The 24,195-nt window shown below is 38.7% G+C and overlaps 1 protein-coding gene across 4 annotated transcripts in view; it reads left to right on the plus strand.

Annotated features, from left to right (window-relative positions):
* Positions 1–24,195, plus strand: part of syne2a (spectrin repeat containing, nuclear envelope 2a) — a 132,118-nt gene that overhangs the window by 61,162 nt on the left and 46,761 nt on the right. For 3 of the 4 annotated variants that reach the window (XM_065257168.1, XM_065257171.1, XM_065257170.1), the window contains exons 40-60: positions 46–942; positions 1,175–2,566; positions 4,881–5,075; positions 5,917–6,072; positions 6,660–6,889; positions 7,262–9,308; positions 9,778–10,112; positions 12,755–12,899; positions 13,079–13,279; positions 13,503–13,762; positions 13,841–13,991; positions 14,086–14,229; positions 14,696–14,836; positions 15,779–15,961; positions 16,111–16,248; positions 16,361–16,546; positions 19,821–19,943; positions 20,029–20,211; positions 21,022–21,111; positions 21,262–21,351; positions 23,009–23,077. In XM_065257168.1, coding sequence (XP_065113240.1) covers positions 46–942; positions 1,175–2,566; positions 4,881–5,075; positions 5,917–6,072; positions 6,660–6,889; positions 7,262–9,308; positions 9,778–10,112; positions 12,755–12,899; positions 13,079–13,279; positions 13,503–13,762; positions 13,841–13,991; positions 14,086–14,229; positions 14,696–14,836; positions 15,779–15,961; positions 16,111–16,248; positions 16,361–16,546; positions 19,821–19,943; positions 20,029–20,211; positions 21,022–21,111; positions 21,262–21,351; positions 23,009–23,077 — 7,356 coding nt within the window. The remainder of the gene's footprint in view (positions 1–45; positions 943–1,174; positions 2,567–4,880; positions 5,076–5,916; positions 6,073–6,659; positions 6,890–7,261; positions 9,309–9,777; positions 10,113–12,754; positions 12,900–13,078; positions 13,280–13,502; positions 13,763–13,840; positions 13,992–14,085; positions 14,230–14,695; positions 14,837–15,778; positions 15,962–16,110; positions 16,249–16,360; positions 16,547–19,820; positions 19,944–20,028; positions 20,212–21,021; positions 21,112–21,261; positions 21,352–23,008; positions 23,078–24,195) is intronic. The other variant, XM_065257169.1, reaches the window with a different exon arrangement.

Genomic DNA, 24,195 nt, shown 5'->3' on the forward strand with positions numbered 1-24,195 from the left:
TTTATGTTAATTTTAAGCCATTAAAGTTGTTTTCTTGTTCTGCAGGAGTCCACTGACGGTGCACTGAAAGAATTGGATTGTATGCATGTAAAAGCCATGCCCTGTGAGGAAATTAAGACGACACAAGAAGTATTGCCTTCATCTGACTTAACACACAAAGGGACCAAAGATCCAGACATAGATCAGCAGCAGTTCATTTCTGTATCTCTAAAGAGAGATAAAATTGGTCCTTTAATTAAAGAATATGATAGTGCGGGTGTTAAATCAGATGTCATTCATGTTTCGTCCTGTGCTGGCCCACTCAACCCTGAAACCCAGAACCTTGATATAGAACTGGACTCGGAGCTTACCAAATCCAACCAGGACCTACTGGCGCAAAGTAGCTCAGTTTCTGAAACAAAATGGGATGCTGTTTCTGTTTTAAGTAAAGAAACCAAAGAAGCTGAGCACTGTGTTGATGTAGCTCTAGATGAAGACTATGCTGTAATAAGCTCTTTTGATGATGTGCCTCCAAGAAGGATCACCACTATTGGTTTGGGTACTGATCTTTCTATGACAGACAGTCAGTTTGATGACACAAAGCACACTGATGATGTTGAGCCTACAGATACATCACTGACAGAGTCTTCATTAAATATAAAAGACCAACCTGAAGAAGCAGAAGGCACTGTACAGAAAGATACAATGGATCACCATTCAGAGACAGTTAGCATCTTTCCTGCTGAAACTGCCACAGATGATCATCTTCCTGAAGCTGTCATTTCAACATCAGTGGAATACGTACACACAAATACAGAAGTTTTAGAGTCAGTGCAAACAGATTCTTCATCTTTTGTGAGAGCTGAATGTACAACACAGATTCCTGTAACACTCTCATCAGATTCAAGACTCAGCAGTTACGGTGAAGCACAAAAGACTGAGGTTTCAGATAGCAGTTTAAAGGTAAGATTAAATTTGTTTATTGACAGGTCCTAAAACATAACAGAAATGAATTGGACAAATTACTACTACCACTCTCTAGACACTTATAGAGGAAATAATCTGGTCATGTTAAGTCATCCTGCATGTTGCTCGAAATTTTTTTTTTATTCTGTGGCAATACAGTATTCATCAAATGTCTGTAAAATGAATACAATACAGTACGTCATAATTGTTGTGTTCATTTGTTTTGCAGATGGCCACAGACAGTGCCGTGGATGACATGGATCAAAGAAGTGTAAAAATCATGCCCGTTGAGCAAAACCAAGGGACAGTAGATGTATCACAATACATCTCAATACAAACAGAAACCACAGATGTAAAGAACCTCCCACCAGATGAAGACAAAGATAAACAGCAGTTCATGTTCACACCTGTTGAGAGGGATGTAACTCGACCTGTAGCAAAAGAAGACCACAGAGAATTGAAAGATGATGTAGGTGTGAAGTCAGGTGTTGCTGAACAGGTGTCATGTTTAGTTAACCCAGAAACCACAAAACCTGTTACAGTTAAACTGAATTCAGATCTTACCGAACCCAAACAGATTCCGTTGGCAGAAGGCATCCCAGGTTCTCCAACAAAATGTGATGATGCTTCAATTGTTCATGATGAAACCACAGACAATACAGAGTATAATTTGAAAGAGTTTGAAGTCGAACACTTAGTTAATGTAGCTACACATAAGGAACATGCTGTAACAAGTTCTTCTGATGAACTGCCACCAAACAAAATGGACACTTTGTCAGATGTTCAGTTTGATGAGAACAAGCAAACTGAAAGTGTTAAGCCTAAACCAAGTGATTCTGATAATGAACTCGATGTAAGTCCAAAACCTGAAGAGTCTCAAAGATTTGTGTCCGATATCCCTGAGGTTTTGTATCCAGAGATTGATGATGCAAAACCTGGAACTGCAACAAAAGAATACACCATTATTTCAGATATTCATCTACCATCAGATCAATATCAGCCGCTGCAGCCAACACAGCATGGGGGTCCTGAGGTCTCTGTCCGCACTTGTGAATTCTCTCAGTCAGATATCAAGAGTCCTGAAGACCATGAAAAAGACCTTTCAGAAAAGGATGATGTGCTATCAAGTGTCTCAGAGAAGGGTAATATTGAGGCTCATGAAGACATGGATGAAAATTCATTTGTGGAATCAGTAAGCAAGGACACAACTGACTCAGAATGCCTTCAAACCACTACAGATTCATCCCTGACTGTGTCTGGAGCCGGTGGTCAATCTAATACTGAAGTGTTATTGAGTACAGAAGGCGCATTTTCAGGTGCTATAAGCACCATACAGAGGGATACCATGAATCTCCTACAAACAGAGATCGAGGATAAACATTCAGAGATAGTAAGCATGTCTGCCTATAGTAATGTCACAGATGACCATCCTCCAGATGATGTACCAGCAGTGGAAACTGTGGAGTCAGTACATACGGAGATGCCAGCAGATGTATCACCTTATGTAGCCTCTGAGAGTACAATGCAAATTCCTACAACACTCACATCAGAGTCAAAAGTCAGTGTCATAAGCATGCACACTGAAGAACAGAGGACTGAAGATTCAGAGAGCAGTTTCCAGGTAAGATACATTTCACAATTATCAGGCTTATGCATGTATAACAACATTAATGGAAGCCATGTTTCTAAATCCACTGATTTCTATTCAACTTTGGGTTTGGTTTTGTTCAAATCCACTATCAACATTTTGCATTATTAGCTTTTGCTTTTTGATTAGCCTTATAATGTGGCATTAAAGTGCAAGATTACCAATTTCGACATCCACATTTCACATAACTATATTTCTCAAAAAAACGTTCCTTATCAGAATGCATGCTGTGATTTTCCTCTGCTCTATAGGACCGACATTAAAGGTGCTAGCCACTTATATTTGCATTAATAATGCTGTTTTAATGGGAGTGTATTGGGAAAGACAGTGTAAAGGACAGGCACAGCACAAAACCAGAATATCAAATGTTCAGGCAACAAATCCAGACAATAGGCAGATGGAAAATGAGAAAACAGCTGCAAGTGTCCAACACAGACATATCAAAAGTAGTCAACCAACATGTAAAGTGATAGTTCAGCAAAAAATGGAAAATTACTTCATTATTTACTCACCCTCAAGCCCTCAATGAGATGCATATGTCCATCATATTTCAGATAAACACATTTTCAGTTATTTTAGAAATTTTCATGACTCTTATAACTGTAAAAACAGGGTCCACAAGCCCAAAAAATTGCATCCATCCCTCACAGAATTAATCCACATGGCTCCAGGGGGGTTAGTAAAGGCCTTCTGACGGCAACTGATGTGATTTAGTAAGAAAATGAAGAAAAATATACATATTTAAATCATGTAATAATTTTCATTTTTTGCTGAACTAGCACTTTAAAGGCGGGGTGAACAATCTCTAAAAGCCAATGTTGACATTTGAAATCACCTAAACAAACACGCCCCTACCCCAATAGAATCGGGACCTTCTTTTGATAGACCCGCCCCATACATACGCAACCCAGGCAACGATGTTGGTTAGTAGACACACTCCTTACTGCTGATTGGCTACAAGTGTGTTTTGGTATTTTCCAAACTGTTTTTCAAAAATCGTGTACCCCGCCTTTAAGAAAAGCTCAGAACTGAAAACGATGACAATATACAATACTTAACTCTTTCCCCGCCATTGACGAGTTATCTGGTCAATTTGCAATACCGCTATTATCCACCAGGTGGCAACTTATAAAACTTCCGCAACTTATAAAACCGGAAGTATTGCCCTAGGGCAAACAGCTGTTTGTCCGTGTATGTTTTTTAAAGATCGCTCTGCATCTGATCTCTATCAAAAGTCCTTCACAAAAATGGAATTATCTCAGCTTTTTGCTCAAAATTTTGTGTTTTTGATGAAACCTACACAAATTTGAGAGGTGATAAAAACAGAACACATGAAGGTAGGATGAAACTGATTTTTTTGTTTGAAAGCAGTGGGTCTGTTCTTTTATTTCATATATTGTATGTTTATATATTTAAAAAGGAGCATTTTCTGGAAGGCATTAAACTTTTGTGAAAATCATGAAAAATGCTGGCGGGGAAAGAGTTAATTATAGAATCTGTTGAAGACCAGTCCTGTGTGCCAAATCATTTACTTCCGCACTAATGTACATAGTATGCAAATCAGTATGCGAAATTATCCTTAGTTATCCAGAATCCTTACTATACAAAAAAAGCATTTTGTGTGAAATACCCATATAATATGGTCTGGTTTATTGATCCCTCTAAATCTTAACTGTTAATTTGCTGACCTCAAAGGTAAATTAACAGTTAACATTTTGAGAGTCCAGCTGTCTCTAAGAGAGGTCTGATTGAGAGGTTGACTTTTCCAGAAGCGCTAGTTTATGTCACAGCTCTCTGTCCTCTTGTAACAGCGCAGAAACTTCAGCTGTGCAAATATTAGCCTGTCAAAGACTCGCGTGTCTCTTGTCAAGTTTACTGTAAGTGATACTGGTACCAAGAAAAGTAATCCATGTGTTTAAATTGTTCTTGTGTAACAACAACACCTTTGAAGCTGTGACAATGCAACCATAGTGGATGTATTACATCCAAAATGTATGCATATTGCACCCAAGCCTACTAAATAGAAGGTAGAACGTGTCAAGGAGCTACTTCATTAAATAAAGTACGCACTTGTTTACACTTTGTGTAACACTTTTTCTGATGAGTTTGTTGTGGGCCTAAGGGCACACCACACCTACAGTAAAGGGGATGGCTCATCTCCCTATAGGCTAGCTTTCCTTTTTCCTCTAAATCTGATTCAGTTGAATTGAGAGGAGAACTGTTTTGAATGGAGCTTTAAGAGCATGTGCAAGCTGTGCTGTGGTGAACTTTTGGATTCATTTTACAGAATGAAGAAGAAATGCACAAATCCAATTCAGATCAATCTGGCAGGCAGAAATTATCCCGAAAAACAGGATCGGAATCAGATGGTGTGGATAAGTTGAAGCATGTAGAGCGCCCTTCAGGGACAAACGTTTGGGCTGCTTTAAGGGACAATGTCATTCATGTTCAGCCACTCATGGCAACCAGTCCTGTTTCTGAGGTAAGTTTGTGAATGTCTGACTTTTTCCCTTAATGATCAAGGTGTGAAAGTAAACATTTAGGCTTTTAACCAGATAAAAGTACTGTACTTTTTACAGATTGCGTTTTTGTATTTGTTCGAAAACCAAAATGTATTTTTGTTTAAAAATATAGACTATAGAGAGACTGTTATCAGATACTGCAGTCTGTCTTTGATATGACCATGTATTCCCTGATGGATTTGAAAAGGAAATTACACAGGAAGGAGGTTGTCGAGAATTTCCTGTGCTCGGGCTGCTTTTAATTGCAGTTGTTATATAATTTTCTCTGTATTTGTCTTTTAATTTCTTACTAAAGCGCACAATACATTTCTTGCAAAATCCACTTTTACAATGTTTTTGGACATAAATGTGTGTTGGCAGTGTGTGAATACATCGACCCTACAATAAATGAAAAAAATCCACCCACTACTTCTTTTTAATCCCCATTAAACCAAAGCAATTTCTTGTTAATGTGACATCACACTAATAAATGCCCACCCATGGCCACTGAAAGTAATTTTACCCAAAAGCTTTTTTAAATATGTGTGTAAGCACGCTGTTGTGCTTATGCGACTAAAGATACTATTGTTTCAGACTTTATTCACAGAATGGAGTAAGGAGCTGTAGCTCATTTGCATTTAAAGGTGCACACATGAAAACAGTGCTTTTTTGCTCCCACCCTATGGACATACTATAACAAATGATCTGTTGGGTATTTTAAGCCGTAACTTCGTAAACACATTTTAGGCACATCTGAGACTTATCTTGTACTTTTCTTGTAAAAGTAAGCATTAAATGTGCCTTTTAAAATTACTTTGACAGGAAACTTGGTCGAATGAGGTTGCCTGCTTTCAGAAGTCATTACTTACTGAGTCAGAGATCAGTCTGGCACAGACTGTCCTATGGGTTTTCAGATGCCGTTATCAACCAGGCCAACTCAGTATTACACATATGAATCACCAGCTGGAGGAAGCTGAGGTAAAGCATTTACCCTCTTTGCAGGGGTTTCCTTAAACCTTTTGAGTGAATAGTTCACCCTAGGGCTATCAAAAGATTAATCTCGAATAGAATATACAAAATAAAAGTTTGTTTTTGCATAATATATGTGTGTCCACTGTGTGTAATTTTGTATATATAAATACACATGCATGTATTTATGAATATATATGTAAATATTGATATATTGTATGATATATATATAAATGTAAAAAATATATACATAAATAAAAAAATCTTAAATTTATACATGTGTGTTAGCGATTAATCGCGATTAATCACGATTAATCTTTTGACTGCCCTAGTTCACCTCAAAATGACATTTGCCCCATAACTGAAAACCATTCAAGCCATCATAGGTTTATAACTTCACTCTTTTAGCCAAACACTATCAGAGCTATTAATCAATATCCTGGTTTATTTTTAAAGCTCCAAGCGTATCTATCCATAAAAAACTAACCCATATGGTTTTTGAGTAAAGCTGTAGTCTAAAATATAAATGTTTACATTAAATTTACATGAACAACTATTACTACATAATGACATAATTGTCTCCCTGTATATTTTAGACCTGCAGGCAGTGTGTCCTGGAGCAGGTGGCTAGGCTGCCAAATTATGGGGAGCCCTCTACAGACCCCAAGCAGAGCATGGAGGAGACCCCTGGAGCACTCCTGGAGGCCTCTGCCATGGTAGAGTTTAAAAAGGCTCAGCTTCAGCAGGTTACACAGTATTACCAGCAAAACTGTGCTCTCAAAGATACATTGCAATCCCTGGAGGCAGAGTTCAGCACAATAACACGGTGAGTTTTCATGACATTTCAGTGTGTGTAGATTTATCTTAAAGGGGCCATATCATGAAAATCTGACTTTTCCTATGTTTAAGTGCTATAATTGGGTCCATTGCTTCTATCAACCTAGAAAATGTGAAAAAATATCAACCCAGTATCTTAATTTTGGTAAACCATTCTCTGCAAGTATGTGAAAAAATAGGTCATTGAAATTTGGCTCCCCCAGCAAATGCATTTCTAATAGAATTAAAACATTAATGTTCTATAACCAAGTAGCACAATTAAAGAAAGTTTGTTCTAATATTTTAGGAAAGCATGCTGAATGATTTTTAATCTCTATCTTTCATTAATTTCTATATGTCACCACAATTTTCTCATTAACAGGGATTTTAATGAAAGCAGCACCCTGCAAGCAGAACAGCTGAGTGCATTTTTGAAGACCATGCAGACGAAGAGAAGCATGCTTGAGGAGCTCCTACAGACATGCTGCCAAATTTCAGCCCATCTGGGTGAAGCGGAGGGACCTGTTGCCTGCCTCAAACCTGTTACGAACCTGCAAGAGAGATGGCAGACTCTGGAAAGAACTGCTTCCAGGAGTCTTTGGCAGGCTGATATTTGCACATCTGATGTTTCTGAACTGTTACAAGAGGCCAGGGAGCTGCAACATAAACTAAAACTTTTGGAGAAGTCAATCTCTCAATCAGACCCTTCTCAGGGACAGCTGGACTCTGAAAATGCACTACAACAGGCTCTCAAATCGGCTGACCTGGAAGAATCAAGAGAGCATTATCTGTGCTTGCTTGAAATCTCGAAGGCTCTTTCATCAAGTCCACTAGGAAAGAAAGAACTTGCAGATGTGGAGGATGCCATGCAGGGTCTAAATTCTCAACTGGCTCAGACTCAAGAAAAGTTCAGCTTGCACACTATTAACAACAGTGACTGTTCACCTGTAATAATGATTATAAGGGATTACATTACATGGGCTAAACAAACCAAGAGCAGAATTAGTAGGAGGAGAAGGTTGTCTCTGTTTCCTGAAGAGGCAAGTCACCAGGTCAACCACATGAAGAAACTGCAGTCAGAAATATCTCAAAAGAGGACTCAGCTGGCTTCTGTTTTGAAAGAACTAAAACGAGAAGTTGTAGGACTCACTGAGGCAGATTCCATCACCATGTCACCTACACTCAAATCCTTAGAGGAGATGTACAATGAGCTTCCAGAGATGACTAACTGTGTCATTGATGAAATGAACAGAATGTTGCATGTAAGAGAAAGGCTTTGGAAACAGATCACTGACAGCAGCTCTTGGCTAACCTCAGTATTGGAGAAGGAGTCTGGTAAATCTATGGCTTCCGAACTTAAAACCAGTATTCCAGAATTGAGGGTCAAGCTTCAGCTATGCACAGAAGCTCTAAAAGAAGCTGAGAGACAAGCAAATAACCTTCAATCTTTGTTAGATGAAACTAAGAACATAAATCATGGCCTGAGTATATCTGAAAGCTTTCATCTTGTTGACAGGCTTACAACCTTACATGAAGAAGTTTCTAGAGTTGTGAATCGTAAATGGGCATCACAGTGGATTCTTGAAGAGCTGCTTCATGCTCAAGAGTCCTCAGCTAAACTACAGAACACCATTCAGAAGAGTTTGAGACAGATCAGTGCTGATATCTCAAGGCAAACATATCCTGTAACAAGGGAGTCGCTTTTGGCTATTGAACCTGTTAAGCACATGCTTATAGAGCTTCTCTGTAAAGTACAGGAACTTCCATACTGGCCAGAACATCGGAGGAATGAGATGCTTCACAAAATAGTAGACTTGCAGGGCAGGTTACATCAGTTGGACCAGCAAGCCAGAGAGCAGAATGAGTATCTCAGTTTAAAGCAGCGTATGGAGAATGCCATTCAGGCGGTGAGGAAGAGCCTGTCAGAGATCACCGACTCAAATACAGAAGCTGACGCAAGATTACGCTTCTATCAGACTTTTCTGGTGGAACTTCCTCTGGTGAAATTGACATGTCAAGAGGCCGCAGACCACCTGGAGGCCATTTCAAAAAATCTCTATCCACCCCATCTCAAAGCAGAAAGGCAAAAGATACGCTGGAATTTTGAACAGATTGCCTCTTGGGAATTTACAGCCAGTAATGAGGCCAAAACCCTAGGATGCTCTCTCATGGAAGGTCTCAGCATCTCCACAGAGCTCTGTGGAGTTACTGACCTTCTGAGCTGTGTCAGACAGGAGCTAAAGGAGACTGTCTTGGAGCCTGATAATCAGGCCATTGATGCAGAGCTGCGAAAGTACTCGACACTGGTTAGGACAGTGGAATGTGTGCAACAAATGTTGGCAAGTTGCGGGAGAGGAACAGATGCTGAAAGCTACCAGAAAATCATCAATCTTGGCCAGAGAACTCTCAATGATTGCCATATGCGCATGGTAAGCTTCTTGACATCTATGCATCTATGTCAGTGGTTCTCAATCCTGGTCCTGGAGGCCCACTGTTCTGCACATTTTGTATGTCTCTCTTATCTGATGGACAATAAGATCTCTGCTAATGAGCTGATTATTTGAATCAGCTGTGTTAAACAAGGGAGACATAAAAAATGTGCAGAGCAGTGGGCCTCCAGGACCAGGATTGAGAACCACTGATCTATGTATATGTCTGTGAAAGGCTGTTAGAAGGCCCCAGTTGGACAGATATTGTCCAATCCTGTATCCCATTGGGAAAAGATATATTCCCAAAACTTGATGTACTCCCCAGCCCTAATTGACAGCCACTTGCAAGGGAAATGTAGCATAAGAGCTGTTTATTACTGTGAAACCATCTTGTTTTTAAGACATTTTTAAGAAATTTACTAAATATACAAAATTCTGTAAAGAATATTAATTTTGTCTGGTTGTCTAGGACAAGCTTCTCCAGGCTCGGGAGGCACTGAAGCAATACCGCTGGGCCATTCGAAGTGCAGTGGGCTTTTGTCAGCATATCGAATACAATCTTATGATGCCCCCTGTCAACTTCAAAAATTGCCAAGAGGAACAGCGTCATATTCAACAGACTCATACCAGTTTGGTGAAGGGTTTCCAGGCCTACTTAGCTGACATTGGTGCTTGCGTACCTCAGCAGACATATCTCTCAATACCTCTTACTGAACAACTTCATGTCCGGGTTTTGAGTCATCTTCTAGTGGAAGAAGCCAAACTTAAAGCCCTGGCTCAACTAAGACTCCAGGCCATTAAATGGTAAGTTAAAGGTTACTCTTCACCATTTATAACACGGTGGGCCCTATTTTAACGATCTGAAACGCAAGTGCGAAGCGCAAAGCGGAAGTGACTTTGTGGGCGGATCTTGGGCGCTGTTGCTATTTTCCCGGCGGGAGAAATAACTCTTGCGCCAGGCACAAATCAATAAGGGGTTTGTATGAAGTAGGTTCATATTCATAGGTGTGGTTTGAGCGTAACGTCAAATAAACCAATCAGAACGTCATCCAACATTCCCTTTAAACGCAAGTGCGCAAGTTCCATGGCGGGTTGCTGTTATTTTGACGGATTTACCAGGCGCACGCCAGGAGCGGTTCACAGCCGAGGTGACCGACATTCTTGTAAGAGCAGTCAAAGGCAGAGAAGTTGTTTTGTATGGGGATGGGAGAAACCCGCCCAAATCAGCGTCCGTTAAACAGGCGTGGGAGGAAATAGCCACAATTGTCTCAGCAGCTGGCATCCCCAGGACGTTGCGCCACAAGCGCTACAATGATGTCAGGAGATGGGGGATTCCCAAGCTTGCCAGCATAAAATCGGGCACGCCATGTAACGGGAGGTGGATCTGCCTCTACACAGCACCTGACGCCAACGGAGGACATCGCTGCGTCCACCCTCACCGCTGAAAGCCAAGAAACGCAAGCAGTCCAACCCCAAAGTACTCTTACAAATCAAGTTCACATACATTAAGGTTTCTTATGAAAACATTTTAATTATTATTTACATAAAATAAACATAATACAGGCACACAACAAACATATGAAAATATATAAATCGTTATTTGCATGATAATTTTTTTAAACCAGCCACACAAAATAAATAAAAACTATCACCACAATGCTAAACCCCAAAATGATTCCCCTTATCTCATGTGTTAATATTTTTTATTGTAACAATTTATGATTTGCAAAAATAACTGTTGCATCTATGTAGATTAGATAAGCAAAGTGTGTGCGCGTTGTGCACGCTATACATTATGGTCAAGCATGCGCCTTTAAAATAGCATAATGAACAACGCGCAACACGCCACTGACTTTAGACAGTTTTTTTTCTGGAGGGATAAACCCGTTGTGCGCCGGTGCAAAATATGAATGATACATGCGTCACTGACAAAGTCAATTGCGCTGGGTGCAAGATAGGGCCCATTATTTTTTTCTTTAATAGTTATTGCTGATAATGTGTAAAACAGCCACTGGCTCTGCATCATTATACACTCTCTCATACTTCTGGTGCTTTGTTCCCTTAAAAAAGGACACAAAATTGCTTTTCTGTTTATTCAACTTTACTCTTCCTCACCTATGGAGCGATCTTATTAACTGCTCCCTCAGACAGGCCCCTAACAATACACTTTTTAAAAAATGCTGGATTATTTTGAACTCAGTTTTTGGTCAGAAAGGGGCAAAGCCAGCTGTTGGATTAAATTAACACAGATTTGTTTTTATATTAAAACAATCGTTTTGGGTTAAAAACAACCCACAGCATATATTAAATTATAACCTGACTGATTGGATTGAAATTTGAAATTTTGTACCAAGACACTTACCGGTATTGTTTCTTAACTCGTTCACTGCCATTGGCGAGTTATCTCATTGATTAATAGAAAACATTTGCATTAAAAAATCGTGTTCCTGATAAATTTTGATGTTAATCTGCAATACCGCGATTATCCACTAGACTTACCCAATTTATGAAAAACTGAAGCCAAAACATTTTTTGCTAATTTTAAACTCTGTGTATATTTTGATAATCGTTCTGAATCTGATCTCTAACAAAATTCCTTCACAAAAATGCAATTATTTCAGCTTTTTGCAAAAAAAATATTTTTAAAGAAAAATACCTATTTTTCACGTTTTTTTTATTTTTTTGAAAACAGAGGGTCTGTTCCTTCATTTGATATATTTGTTTGTTTATATATTTTTAGAAGAAATTTTTCCTGGAAGGCATTTTGTGAAACTTTTGTGAAAATCATGAAAAATGCTGGCGGGAAACTTTTCAAAAAAATGGCTGGCAGGGAAAAAGTTAAAGGGATAGTTCACTCCAAAATGAAAATTCTATAATCATTTATTCACTCTCACATTGTTACAAAACTGTATACATTTCTTGGTTCTGATGAACACATGGAAGATATTTTGAAGAATGTTTGTAACCACATCGATCAGATGCCCCATTGACTTCCATAGTATTGTTTTTTCCTACTATGGAAGGTTTTTGGGTGAACTAAGATGAAGTTGTACTCCTTACTTTTGTAAGTCAATTGGATTAAATGTAAACCCTTTTATCCTGCATTGCTGATTAACGTTGTTGCATTCGGAAAGTTAGTGTGTTGTTGCTGTACCGGTACCGCTTCTGTTTATGACACATGCATTTCTAATAGGAAAAGCATTTTTGTTTTGTGCGCTGATTCTAAATTGTTAACCCAAAGCAGTAAATACTTGTACAAGTAATCAAGCATCTTCTCAAAAATGGCTCTTTAAATGACTGCCATATGTGCAGTACTTAAAAACCTTTTTTCCCTCTGAAACTAATAATTAGGCTGAATGAAATACATTTATTTCATTAAATTAAATGTACTAGAGATGGTTTATCCTAGCTCCCTGTAATGGTTCAATTTGTACTTTCCAATTTAGGTGCATGAGAGACCAAATTGTGCACCAGAGTCACCATGACGAAATGAACCAGCTTCTCGAAAACATGGATTCTGAAATCTTGAAAAGCTTAAACATCAAACTGACTCATTTAGATGCCTGCCAGGACCAACACCAGAAAGTAAAGGTGTGTTGCCATATTGCAGTATTGCCACATTATAGTGTCTGTGTAGAAGAATTACATAATTTTTTTTATTGTATGCCATGCATGTTGTGTCTATCAGCAGTTTAAATGTACTTTAACAATATCCACATGTTGAAGAGATGATGGCGGCCATATTTTTAAATATATTTTATGGACCACAGGTGCTTCAGACAGAACTGAAGAACATTGCTGAAAGGCTGGAGAAGTTCAGTGAAACCTGTTTGGGTCAACGCTGCAATGTACCCGCTGATTTAATGCTGGGACATCTGTGGAGGTCTTGGGCCGTGCTGCAGTGCAAAGTGGAATCATATAAAGCCAGTGCATCTCATAAAGAAGCCGAGTGGAGGGACTTGTTGACACGTGTTAGTACTTTCATGTTCCTAAACTCCTCATTTTGTTTGCATGGATTCAATTCCCAGAAAATGCACATACTGTAGTGGTAATATGTACACTTTGAATGCACTCTAAGTCATTTTGGACAAAAGCGTCTCCCAAATGCATACGTTATGATCATGCTGTATATTTTTCTCTATTATGTCCTAGTAAATTAGGATATTGTATTAATTACTTGTGTTTGGATTGCAGTTTAAAAAATCACAGGAGAGTCTTGACAGAGTACAGAATGATTTGCCTGACTCATCTGTGGTGACTCGATCCCTGATGGAGCTTCAGGGTCTACTGAGCCTCACAGAGAACCTTCAGGACAGGACTGAGCAAGAGCACCAAACGCTGGCTTCCCTTCAACACCACATGGCCCGATTGCTTGGGGTCTCAAATTTGCAACAGCTAAAAGTGTCTCCTCAAATCTGTGTGGACTTGGAGTCTGCGCAGGGTCGCTGCAGAAGGTATGTCATATTAATAAAAATGCCACTTTGTTCCAAAAATAAAGGAACCACTACTAACAGACTTGCTTTTTCATGCAGTAACAGAGATCAGATCGGTAACATCCGTCAAAAAGTGCTTTTCGAGATCCAGGAGTTGAGCAAGGTCCAGGAGGAGATGGGTGCCATTCACCAAAATGTTCTTTCACTTTTGACCATTTTACAATCAGAGTCAGCTGCTGAACACTTGCAGGTTGGTATTTTACAGTTTATTTATTCATTTCAATCAATTTCATTTCAAAGTGATTGATGTTGATATTGTATTTATTGTGTTTAACACACTATAGAGTGTTAAAGTCGACCTGGGCACACAGAAAGGCAGACTGGAGGATGTCATGGACAGAGTGCAGAAGAAATGGAGCTGTGTGCCTTTAGAGATTCAGACGTTACAGGAAGAGCTCACTCTTTCTCTTAAGGAGGCTAAAGAAAAAGTATTTCCTGTTTAAATTTATTTATCTTTATTTTAGAAGTTTTATACTGTTTGAGTGCTTTTTATAGTAACACACACTAACACAGTGCCAGCAATGTGTTGTGTTAAAGGGATAGTTCGCCAAAAAATAAAAGACAATTCTGTCATTATTTACTCACCCTCAAGCTTTCAGACTTGTATACATTTCTGCTGAATACAAAGGAAGTTATTTTGAAGAATGTAGATGTGGGGCATCGTTGACTTTCATAGTAGGAAAAATTATGGAAGTGAATGGTGCCCCAGATCTGTTAATACAATTTTTCAAAATATTTTTATCCGAGTTCATTTATACAGGTTTGGAACAATTTGAGGGTGAGTAAATGATGACAGAATTTTCTTTCATTTTTTTTGCTGAACTACTCCTTTAAATTAATATCAAATAATAATAGTACACAATAATAGCTAAGTGCAATTGTTTTCTTTTTTAGTTGGTAATAGTTATGGAAACCCGTGGTCCTCTTCACAAAATGGGTGAGCAGGTGACAGAGGTGACTGTGGGCTTGAATTGTGTAAAGGCCCTTCTGCAGCAAAAGAGCCCAACTTTTCCAGAGGCTGAGCGCACACAAAAGGTATTTTATTGGTTGTTCTTAGGCGTTTGTGCTTCTTATAAAGTGTGATGTAGAATTTAGTTTTAGAATGAATAAAAATTTACTCACCCTTATGAATAAAGAAACCTGTATGAGTTTCATTATTCTGTTGAATGCAAAAGAAGATATTTTGATAAATGATGGTGACCACATCGTTGTCGGTAGCCATTGACTTCCATAGTACTTGTTTTTCCTACTATGGAAGTCAATGGGTACCATCAACTGTGTGTTTACCAGTAATTATCAAAATGTCTTTTTTGTACTCCAGAATAAAGAAACTCATACAGGTTTAAAGAGCAATTATGGTCCGATTTATGATTTTACATTTCCTTTGGTGTGTAAGTGTGTATTAGTACATGTTAAAGATATGCAAAAGGTACATACCCCAAAGTAAACTATGACGCGAGTTATCGTCTCCAATGTAAATCTCTTTTCTTGGACTACAACAATCACACAGATTGTAGGCAACAGTTTACTTCCCGGGATTGGTGATGTAGACAAGACCGACATTATCATAATTCCTCGCTTCGGGCTCACAGCCTGTAAGTTAACTCCTGTCATCGAATCTTTTAAAAAGGTAATGAGCGTCACATTTCTGGCTGACGTCAGAGGTATTCAGGCCAATCACATCATACAGATTAGCGCTTTTCAGATCGATGAGCTTTGTACAAAATCAGTGCATTTCAGAAAGAGAGGGTAATCTGGAGCTACAAAAATGTAGGGTATGTGGACCACGTGAACACATTATTATACCAAATACACAAAATAATGTTGTTTTTTAGCAATAAAATAGGTGCAGTTTAAAACAACATGAGGGTAACTATCCCTATAAGCCAGAACACCTGTTCCCATTTAAATTTTTTCTATTAAAAAATATCTCTACTCTGTCTTTTCTTTGATTTAAATCTGTTGTGTTTGTATCAGCGTATTTGGGATGAGCTGGATCAGTGGCACACTCGGATAGCTGAGCTGGAGGCTGATGTTCAGGAGCTGGCCGAGGAGCAGCCTGACCGAGCGCATGTCCTCATGGACCAGCTCACTGAGCCCTTGCAACTCTATCAGACCACAGCCAAGCAGGCAGAGCAAAGAACTGCTCTAATCAGCAAAGTGAGATGTTTACTATGACACTTCTTTCATTTTCATAACCATAACAACTTGTGCACATATGAGACCAAGGAGGAGCATTTATAATACCTGGAGTGCTACACAGTCAAACCCTGACCTCTTAGCTAAAAGCAATAATCTTCTCCCATTAGATCCCTGCCTGCCTGCAGGAGTTTGAAGGTATACTCGGTAGCTCCACCTGCTGGTTAAGAGAGGCTCAGTCTTGGCTGGTTGCCCCCAGATCCTACACCACTGCGAAATGCCTTCACACCCACGCCAACTCTCTCAAGGTATCTACACTTGATTCCTGTCTAATTTAGCAGGTAGAGCTTTATAATAGCATGTTAGTCGTGGTACTTTGAATGTGCTTGTTTTTATATGGCTATTTGCTTGTGTGTATAGATGATGCTGGGTGAGTCCGAGGGATACAGAGCATCTCTAGAGGCTTTCCAGCCGGTCCTGCAGGAGATCAGTCCTGTGTGTGACACCAGCTCTCAGGAGCAGCTCCTCCACATGTCAGTTCAGAAAATCACGGACATGCAGCAAAGCGTTCAGGAGCCTATTTCCCACCTTCAACAACTAGCAGCTGTAAGATATTAACCATCAGCTTTACATGTTTTTCTTAGGATTTACAGTGAAAAGAGCATATAGTTGGGATATATTATACCAGGAATGGTTTATTCAAAGCGATACTCCAGCTAAATATCAAAATTACCCTGTGATTTACTCACCTATAAGCCATGTGAGATACACATGTCCATCATCTTTCAAACAAACACATTTGGAGTTATTATAGTAAATGTCCTAGGTCTTCCAAGCTTTATAACAATAAAAGCCAACTTCAGACTTTAAACCCCAAAAAAGAGCATCCATTCTTCACAAAAGCAATCCATGTGGCTCCAACGGGTAAATAAAGGTCTTCTGCGGGTAATCAATGCGATTTTCTAAGAAAAATATCCATATTTCAAACTTTATAAAGTATTATAACTAGCTTCCGCTAACGACGCCAATTGGACTCACACAATTCACGAGAGAGTTTAAGATGTGGAATGGATGGATCGGAAGCTACAGTAGTTATTAAAGTTTGCAGCCGGCAACTTATTGCTTGTACAGACACTTGATAATCATACGAGCAAGCCTCGGCCAAAAGGAGTTAATGAATGTGATTTACCGACATCATGTTGACAGATGAGGTTAAGTACGTTTAAAGCAAGGCTCTCTGGAGTGTGCATAAGTGTCACATCCTTTGAATTTTCCCATCAAAACCTCCAGAGTCATTCACATACAAATTAGTCTACAGGCTTTCAGAGACAACCTACAGTATAAAGTAAGAAAAAAATATTTTTAAGATTTTTACAGTCAGTTAGAAATCTTAAAGAGTAACTAAACCCCTGGTCAGAGCCTGACTCCACCCACTGCAATATTTGAAAAATGCAAGAAAAGTGGGCAGATCCCAACGGAGATAGAGGGGACGAACTAAGTATGTGGTGAGATCGTAACAAGGGCGTGGTGAGCTTGAACCTGCTTATGTCACGAGTTATTTCTTGGACCCAACATCCAATAGGAAAATTAAACTGCAGTAGCCACCGTTCAACCTGAAGAGGGCAGCACTCAGACGTTTTTACACCATATATTGTAGTATTGAAACACTTTATATCCAAATGTCAAAAAACTTACTTAAATCAATGAACAGCACTAATAAAGCATCATTCTTACAGATCATTAACTAAAAAAAGTTGGTTTAGGGTTTAGTTACTCTTTAAGGGCTCATTATAGTTGAGCGTACATCCTACGGCATAGCCACATCGACATAGGATAAACGTCGGTTTTTATATTTACTTCTGCGTAGGGCTGTCACGATTAAGTAATTTGGCTGGCGGTTAATTGTCTAATAAATTGTGACATTAATGGCGCTTTTCCATTGCATAGTACCCCACGGTTTAGTTTAGTTTGGGTCGGGTCAGCTTACTTTTGGGAGCTTTTCCATTGGGTGCAGTACGTAGTACCCGATACTTTTTTTCGTACCACCTCAGTTGGGATTCCAAGCGACCCGAGCTGATACCAAACGTGACGTGAAAACACTGTAGATCACTGATTGGTCTGAGAGAATCGTCACGTCATCGCTATAATGTAAATATTAGCTTTAGCTTACTGCTAGCTTGCGCTGTCTCAAGCAAACATGTTGTTATCTGTGTTCTGCTATAAGTTTCCAAACACCCTTTTAGCGATGAAAAACATCCGCAGGTTGAGAATCCGGGACACCATAACAAAGACTTGCAGTTTGTGGCGGCACATTCGCGACGTGCACGTCCGCATTATATATGCTTAAATGCAACTTGAATGAGGCTCAGCGGAGCGCCGTCGACTGACGCCACGGGTCGGGTGTTTGAACAGAAACTGTCATGTGAGACAGAGGTAGTTATAAACGCGATGTGCAAACATCTATTTGTGGTGGCCAATTTTAATTTTGTGGCAGAGTGAGAAATAAATGAATGTATGGGAATGTACAACAACGCTCTCACGTGTATGATGTCACAGCAGTAGGTAGCGTAAATATAACGACACGCTTATAATCCCTCCCACTCCGAAGTGATACTAAACTCGATGGAAAAGCTAACCACGCGAAAGTGAGGTGAGGTGACCCGACCCAAACTAAACTAAACCGTGGGCTACTATGCAATGGAAAAGCGCCATAAGACGATTAATTGCCTGTTTTAGTGCTTTGATAATTATGACAATTAATTGTTTGTTTTATAGCTTAGACATTTAATTCCTGATAAGAAATAAAGTGGCTGCAAAAAAATCAATTCCTGCAGCTTTAATCACTCCTCAACTTGGCCCATCTTTGTTCTCACCGTCGCAAACAGAAATACCTATGACACAGGTTTTTTTTCCCAGACTGGAGGGGTTCTAGTGGACCAATCCCAGTGCTTGCGGTCCGCGTAGAACAATTTTTGAGGTGCATGTCAGGCTACACAGAGGTTATGGATAACCTACGGCGTAGCTACGACGAAGACCTTACACACGACTATAATTTGGTAGCCTGGTTAGCCAGACCTACATCAAGATGTAAGGTCTGGCAACTCTTCACACAAACGGCTCAATGCAAGGGGCGGGATATAGGGTTGTCCCTCAAAATGCCTCTGCACGCAATAGGATAGCGCTATGAACAAACAGAGCAACGAAGAAGGTGATGTAGTTACCGTAACCAGTCGGCAAAACTCCAAACACATCTTTCTTGCTTAAAAAGGACTTCAGTAGGGTTATTTGCTCTTCTCTCAAAGAAAAACATAAGTCTAAGTCCTCCAGAGTCGCGGCCAAAGCCGCTTCAAAAGAAAGCTGTTCACCAGCAGCAGCAGCCATTCTTTGTTTTCAAGTAGGAACCGTTGCAGCTCTGTCGTCATCATGTTAAGCCCGCCCCACAGACGCTACACACGATGTGATTGGCCTGACCAAATTTTGGTTTTTGGAGCTGTTAAGTGTATTGTGAGTGCCTAGACTAAACCCTGGCAGCAAATATATTTTGCGGCCGCTAGGGTGCGTCTAGATTTCTAGGCTAATAATTTGGACTTTATTAGTCTTAGAAATAAAGGTGCCAATGCAGCAAAGGTCCTAATATGTACCAATATGTACCCTTTCAGTTACTAATATGCACTCTTTAGGTACAAAAGTATACGTTTTGAAAAGGAACTGCCCCAGTGACAGATTTTGTACCTTTATTTCTGAGATTGTTCACACATTAGCAATAAAGAGGTGCATGCAAATCTTACATGTAGCATCTTTAATATCTAATACCATAATGCCATTTTTTTTATGATTTCCTTGCCTAAATTTTCACCTGAATTCACTCATAACTGTGTAGGAGATGGATGCAATTGAAATGGAGTTAAATACGATGGAGCAGAACCTGACAAAAATAAGAACTATCCTTTCCACCGCTGATGCAGAAGACATATCCCCCGAAGAGCATCTTCAAAACCGAGAGGTACGAAACTTTTCGCTTATTTGCAATGCATAGAAATAAGTTGTCTCATTTTCGAAATGCATAACTTCTCTCTTCTTTCATATAGATCATCCTGGCTAATATCCGATCCATGAAGAGGACAATTGATGAGATTGAGAGCTGCAGGCCGGGTCTGGGTCTTCCTGCAGGTGCAGAACAGACTCTCACAGCTTTCCATTGGGCCCAAGAGCTACGGCAGCCCATAGAGGACCTCGAGCGTCTCACTGTGGAGCAGAGCACAGTGCTGAGGGTCTGTCACTTTACCTGTGTTTATTTAACTTTCCTGATTATTTCATTTCAGCCTAATAAATGAATCAAAGTTTTTAATCAAAGTTTATTTGTCAAATTTGAAAATAATTCAGCAGCAGCAATTTTATTTACATAATCAGCTTTATAACCCATAGTGAAATCTATCGATCTTCGTGAATCATTTTTTTGCCAGTTGTGAAGGACTCATAACATTTTATTTCACCGATGACAACATCATAATGAGACATTCATAGTCTTATGTTCAGCATGACCTTGAGTCTGTCTGGTTAGAGCATGTTAGTCCATTTTATCACAGTGCAGTAAATTTGTAGTCTTGAGAAGTGTGTCTGTGAGAAGTGCATGACCTTTCTTTCATGTCTGTGGGAATTAGGGGAGTAAAGCATCCTTGAGCTTGAATGCCGAGTCCGACGGGGGAAGTTGTGTGTATGGGAACTTTCTGACTGTGATGTCAAACCTTGTGTGTCTTAAATCATTACTGGCATGACTTTATTAGCAAAGGTTGTGGTGTGTATGCACAGTTAGGCCAGTGGTATTATATATCATGATCTTTATGCATGTCCTTGTTAGTGTACATTTAAATAGTTAAATTGTTGAAACATTCAATCAATTGTTTAACCTTTCATATTACAAAAGGATGTTAGGTGGGATGTATGAAAGGACTTAAAACTTTTTATTTATTTATTAATATTTAATAGGGCAAGTATTGACACTAAATACAAAAGCAAAAATCAATAAAACCCAAAATCCAATACTAAGATTTTTTTATCGTTTGTGCTTTATCTCTGCTCAGGCCTCTATTGGTCAACCAGCTGAAACGATTCCCTCTTCTGATCAAACTGGTGTGGATTTCACTTTGTCACACCTTTACACTGATGATATGGTAAGTACCTTTATAAAGCTCACGTAATACAACACACACACTCGCTCGAAATGATTAAATCTGGAGTATGTTACAGATTATCTGTTTTGATTTGGTCCATTCGTAAGAGCTGCAGGAATAATATATCCCTATTTTCCTGGATCTGTTAAGCAGGTGTCTATAGAGAGCCATAACAATGATGATGAAGAATGTGTCAGTCCGTCATCATCAACAGGAACTCTCATATGCAGCTCTCCAGAGGTAAAACATTTAATATTTCTTAAGCCAAAAGTGTACGTTCGTTTTATCTATTACATTAGTATAAATTACTTTTTACTTTTTGATTTCTTTGGGCTTAAACCAATTTACTGAACGTAGTCACATTATGCACTCTATGCGTACACGCCTGTGTGGGAACCGTTTAAGTCAGAAACTGAGATGGCAGGCCAGAGCTCGACATTTTTGTGATGAAATATGCAATTTCTGAATGCAGAACATTTCAGTTATAAAAAACACCTGCAAGGCCTAAAAGAGATCAAGCCTCAGCCAAGAAAAAGTAATGCAAAAGTAACTAAAAATTAATGTAGGCATTACAAGTAACGCAATTAGTTACTTTTTTTGGGCGTAACTTAATATTGTAATTTGTTACTTTTAAAAGTAACTTTCCCCAACACTGCATATCATCATTATTTCAACAGTATTCATGTTTTGTTATACAGCTCTGAAATATTTGATCTAGATTGGCTATGGCATTCTGCATTCAAATATTTTGTACAGTCACTACAATTAATATATCTGACAATCTAGGCAAACAATGGGTCTCATTCACTAAGCATGCGTACACACAAATTTGTTCGTAAAATGTGCGTACGGGGACAGAGAATGAAAAAACATTTTTACCGTGTCTTTGTTGAATAAAGGTAGTCTACCCGCATTCACAAACATACAAAAAGTGCTAAACATGCTAAACATCTCCGTCTCATAGTAATTCCTCTTTTAGAAATGTCAGCCAGAAAACGGCCCAATCTGAAAAACTGATGCTTATGACATCACATGCATCAAACTACCCCTCCACTTTAAAATAATTGGCTACATTTTTTAGTGGCAGCAAAGTCAGCCAATCAGTAATGAGATTGCAAGTTAAGCCAGTAGGGGGAGCCAAATAGGTGCAAAACCACTTGTTTAAAATCCCCCACCCTAATAGAGCTATCTGAGAGAGGTTTTTAGGAAGCTTCTAAGGCATTACAGACCCAAACAAAAAAATTTTTGTCTACATGTCACATCACAGAACAAGGATAAATACTCCGCTCAATCATTCTATGTCACCTTTAACTAACAAATTATGATTTAACAAAAACTTTTACACTAAAATTTATTTATATGCAAAATTGTAAGAACAACTTATACCACAAGTTTGCAATATTCATGAACAATGAAAAAAACATATAACACAGATATATACAGTATATTATAGGGTTCTTTTTCCTCGTTCATGATTATTGCGTACGTGTGGTCTAAGTAGTTCTTACATTTTTGCAAACATTTAGAAGAAATTTTAGTAATAAAGTTTTTGGTGAGTCATGATTTGTTAGTTAAAACATCCAAACGCATATTTCACAAACAAATTTGTGCGTACGCATGCTTAGTAGTAAATGAGACCCAATGTGCTAGTTCTACAGTTTCATGTCTCTTGTTGCACTCTTTACTGTTTCAGGGTTTATTCTGTAATAATATTTGTCTATATGTATTGCAACACTCTGGCTTTTACTGTATTTCTGGAAATGTCAATTTTACGGTTCATTTGTAATTCAGACACAGCCTCTTATGCCTTTAGTGGAGAGTGAACATTTACCAGCATGTCAACCTTCACTAACAGGTGCTTCAGCTCTATTCATTTGCTCTTTCATTTCTGTATCAGGACCCAGATGACAAACCCACAGAAGAATATGAGAATGAAACATCTGCTGTAACAAAGTGTGTCACTAAGGTATGGACTGGACCCAGTAAAATTATTTTACTTTAATTATTGCTTTATCTGCCCACATATGCACAGTGCAGTTTATTTACAAATGTAAGGGTGGGTTGCACCAACAAGGATTAAATTAAGCAGAGTTTAGAGCTAATCTAGGGTTTGTTGATCTCAGTTTAATTTTAATTCGAGTTGTGTTGCACCACTTAAATTTAAACACAGATTAACAAATCTTAGATTAAAACTATAAACTGTATTAAACCCTTCATCTGCGATTTATTTTGTCCGCCATGTTGAATTTTTCGGTGTAATTAAACAGCAACAATGTTGACATCATTCAAAAAGAAAATAAACAGTTTATGCAAGCAAATGTAATGTGATTTTTGTATTATAAATCACCTACATACACCGGTAGGCTAATCTAAAGGTCTGATTCAAATAAAAACATTTGACAATCTTTTAAAACAATTGTATTGATTAACATATCAGGAAATATTGTGACAGGAAATATCGCAAAGCTCAGATATTGTGATATCATGAACAAGATGTGTCGACGCATTTGTCATTAAGCGCCACAGTGTGTCCGTTCATTCACTGTCTTTCGTCTGACTGGAGCGCGCGTGACAGAGGAGAAGCACATATGAGCATCGGTAACTTTTTGAGCCGCCAAACTCACTTTGTTGAGACGTTATAATAAACGCATTTTTGAATAGTGCCACCACGCTCGCGATATGTGTTTCTAATCATTTAGCCAGACATTTAATTATTAAAAAACATATTTAAACCTCCTCATATGCAAGTTTAAAGTTAATCCCTCACTTAGATTTAAAACAGAGTTTAAAGTAATGGAGCAACAGGATTAAAGATAATCTAGATTTACTGTAAGATTTAAACCTGGATCAAAATGACAGTTTAAATTTAAACCTGTTTATTTTTAAACAGGTTTAAACTTTGGTGCAATGGAATTATTAAATAAGCTTTGATTTAAACCAGATTTTGGCCTAATCCTTGTTGGTGCAACCCACCCTAAGAGTTCAAGAGTAATTTAATTCATTGCCTTTCTGTCACCTGTTCATTAACATACGTATATTATAAAAAAGCAAAAGTTTTGCAAACAAGGGCAGGAACAGATATAT

Source organism: Paramisgurnus dabryanus, chromosome 12 (genome assembly GCF_030506205.2).
Source record: "Paramisgurnus dabryanus chromosome 12, PD_genome_1.1, whole genome shotgun sequence".
Classification (NCBI taxonomy): Eukaryota; Metazoa; Chordata; class Actinopteri; order Cypriniformes; family Cobitidae; genus Paramisgurnus; species Paramisgurnus dabryanus.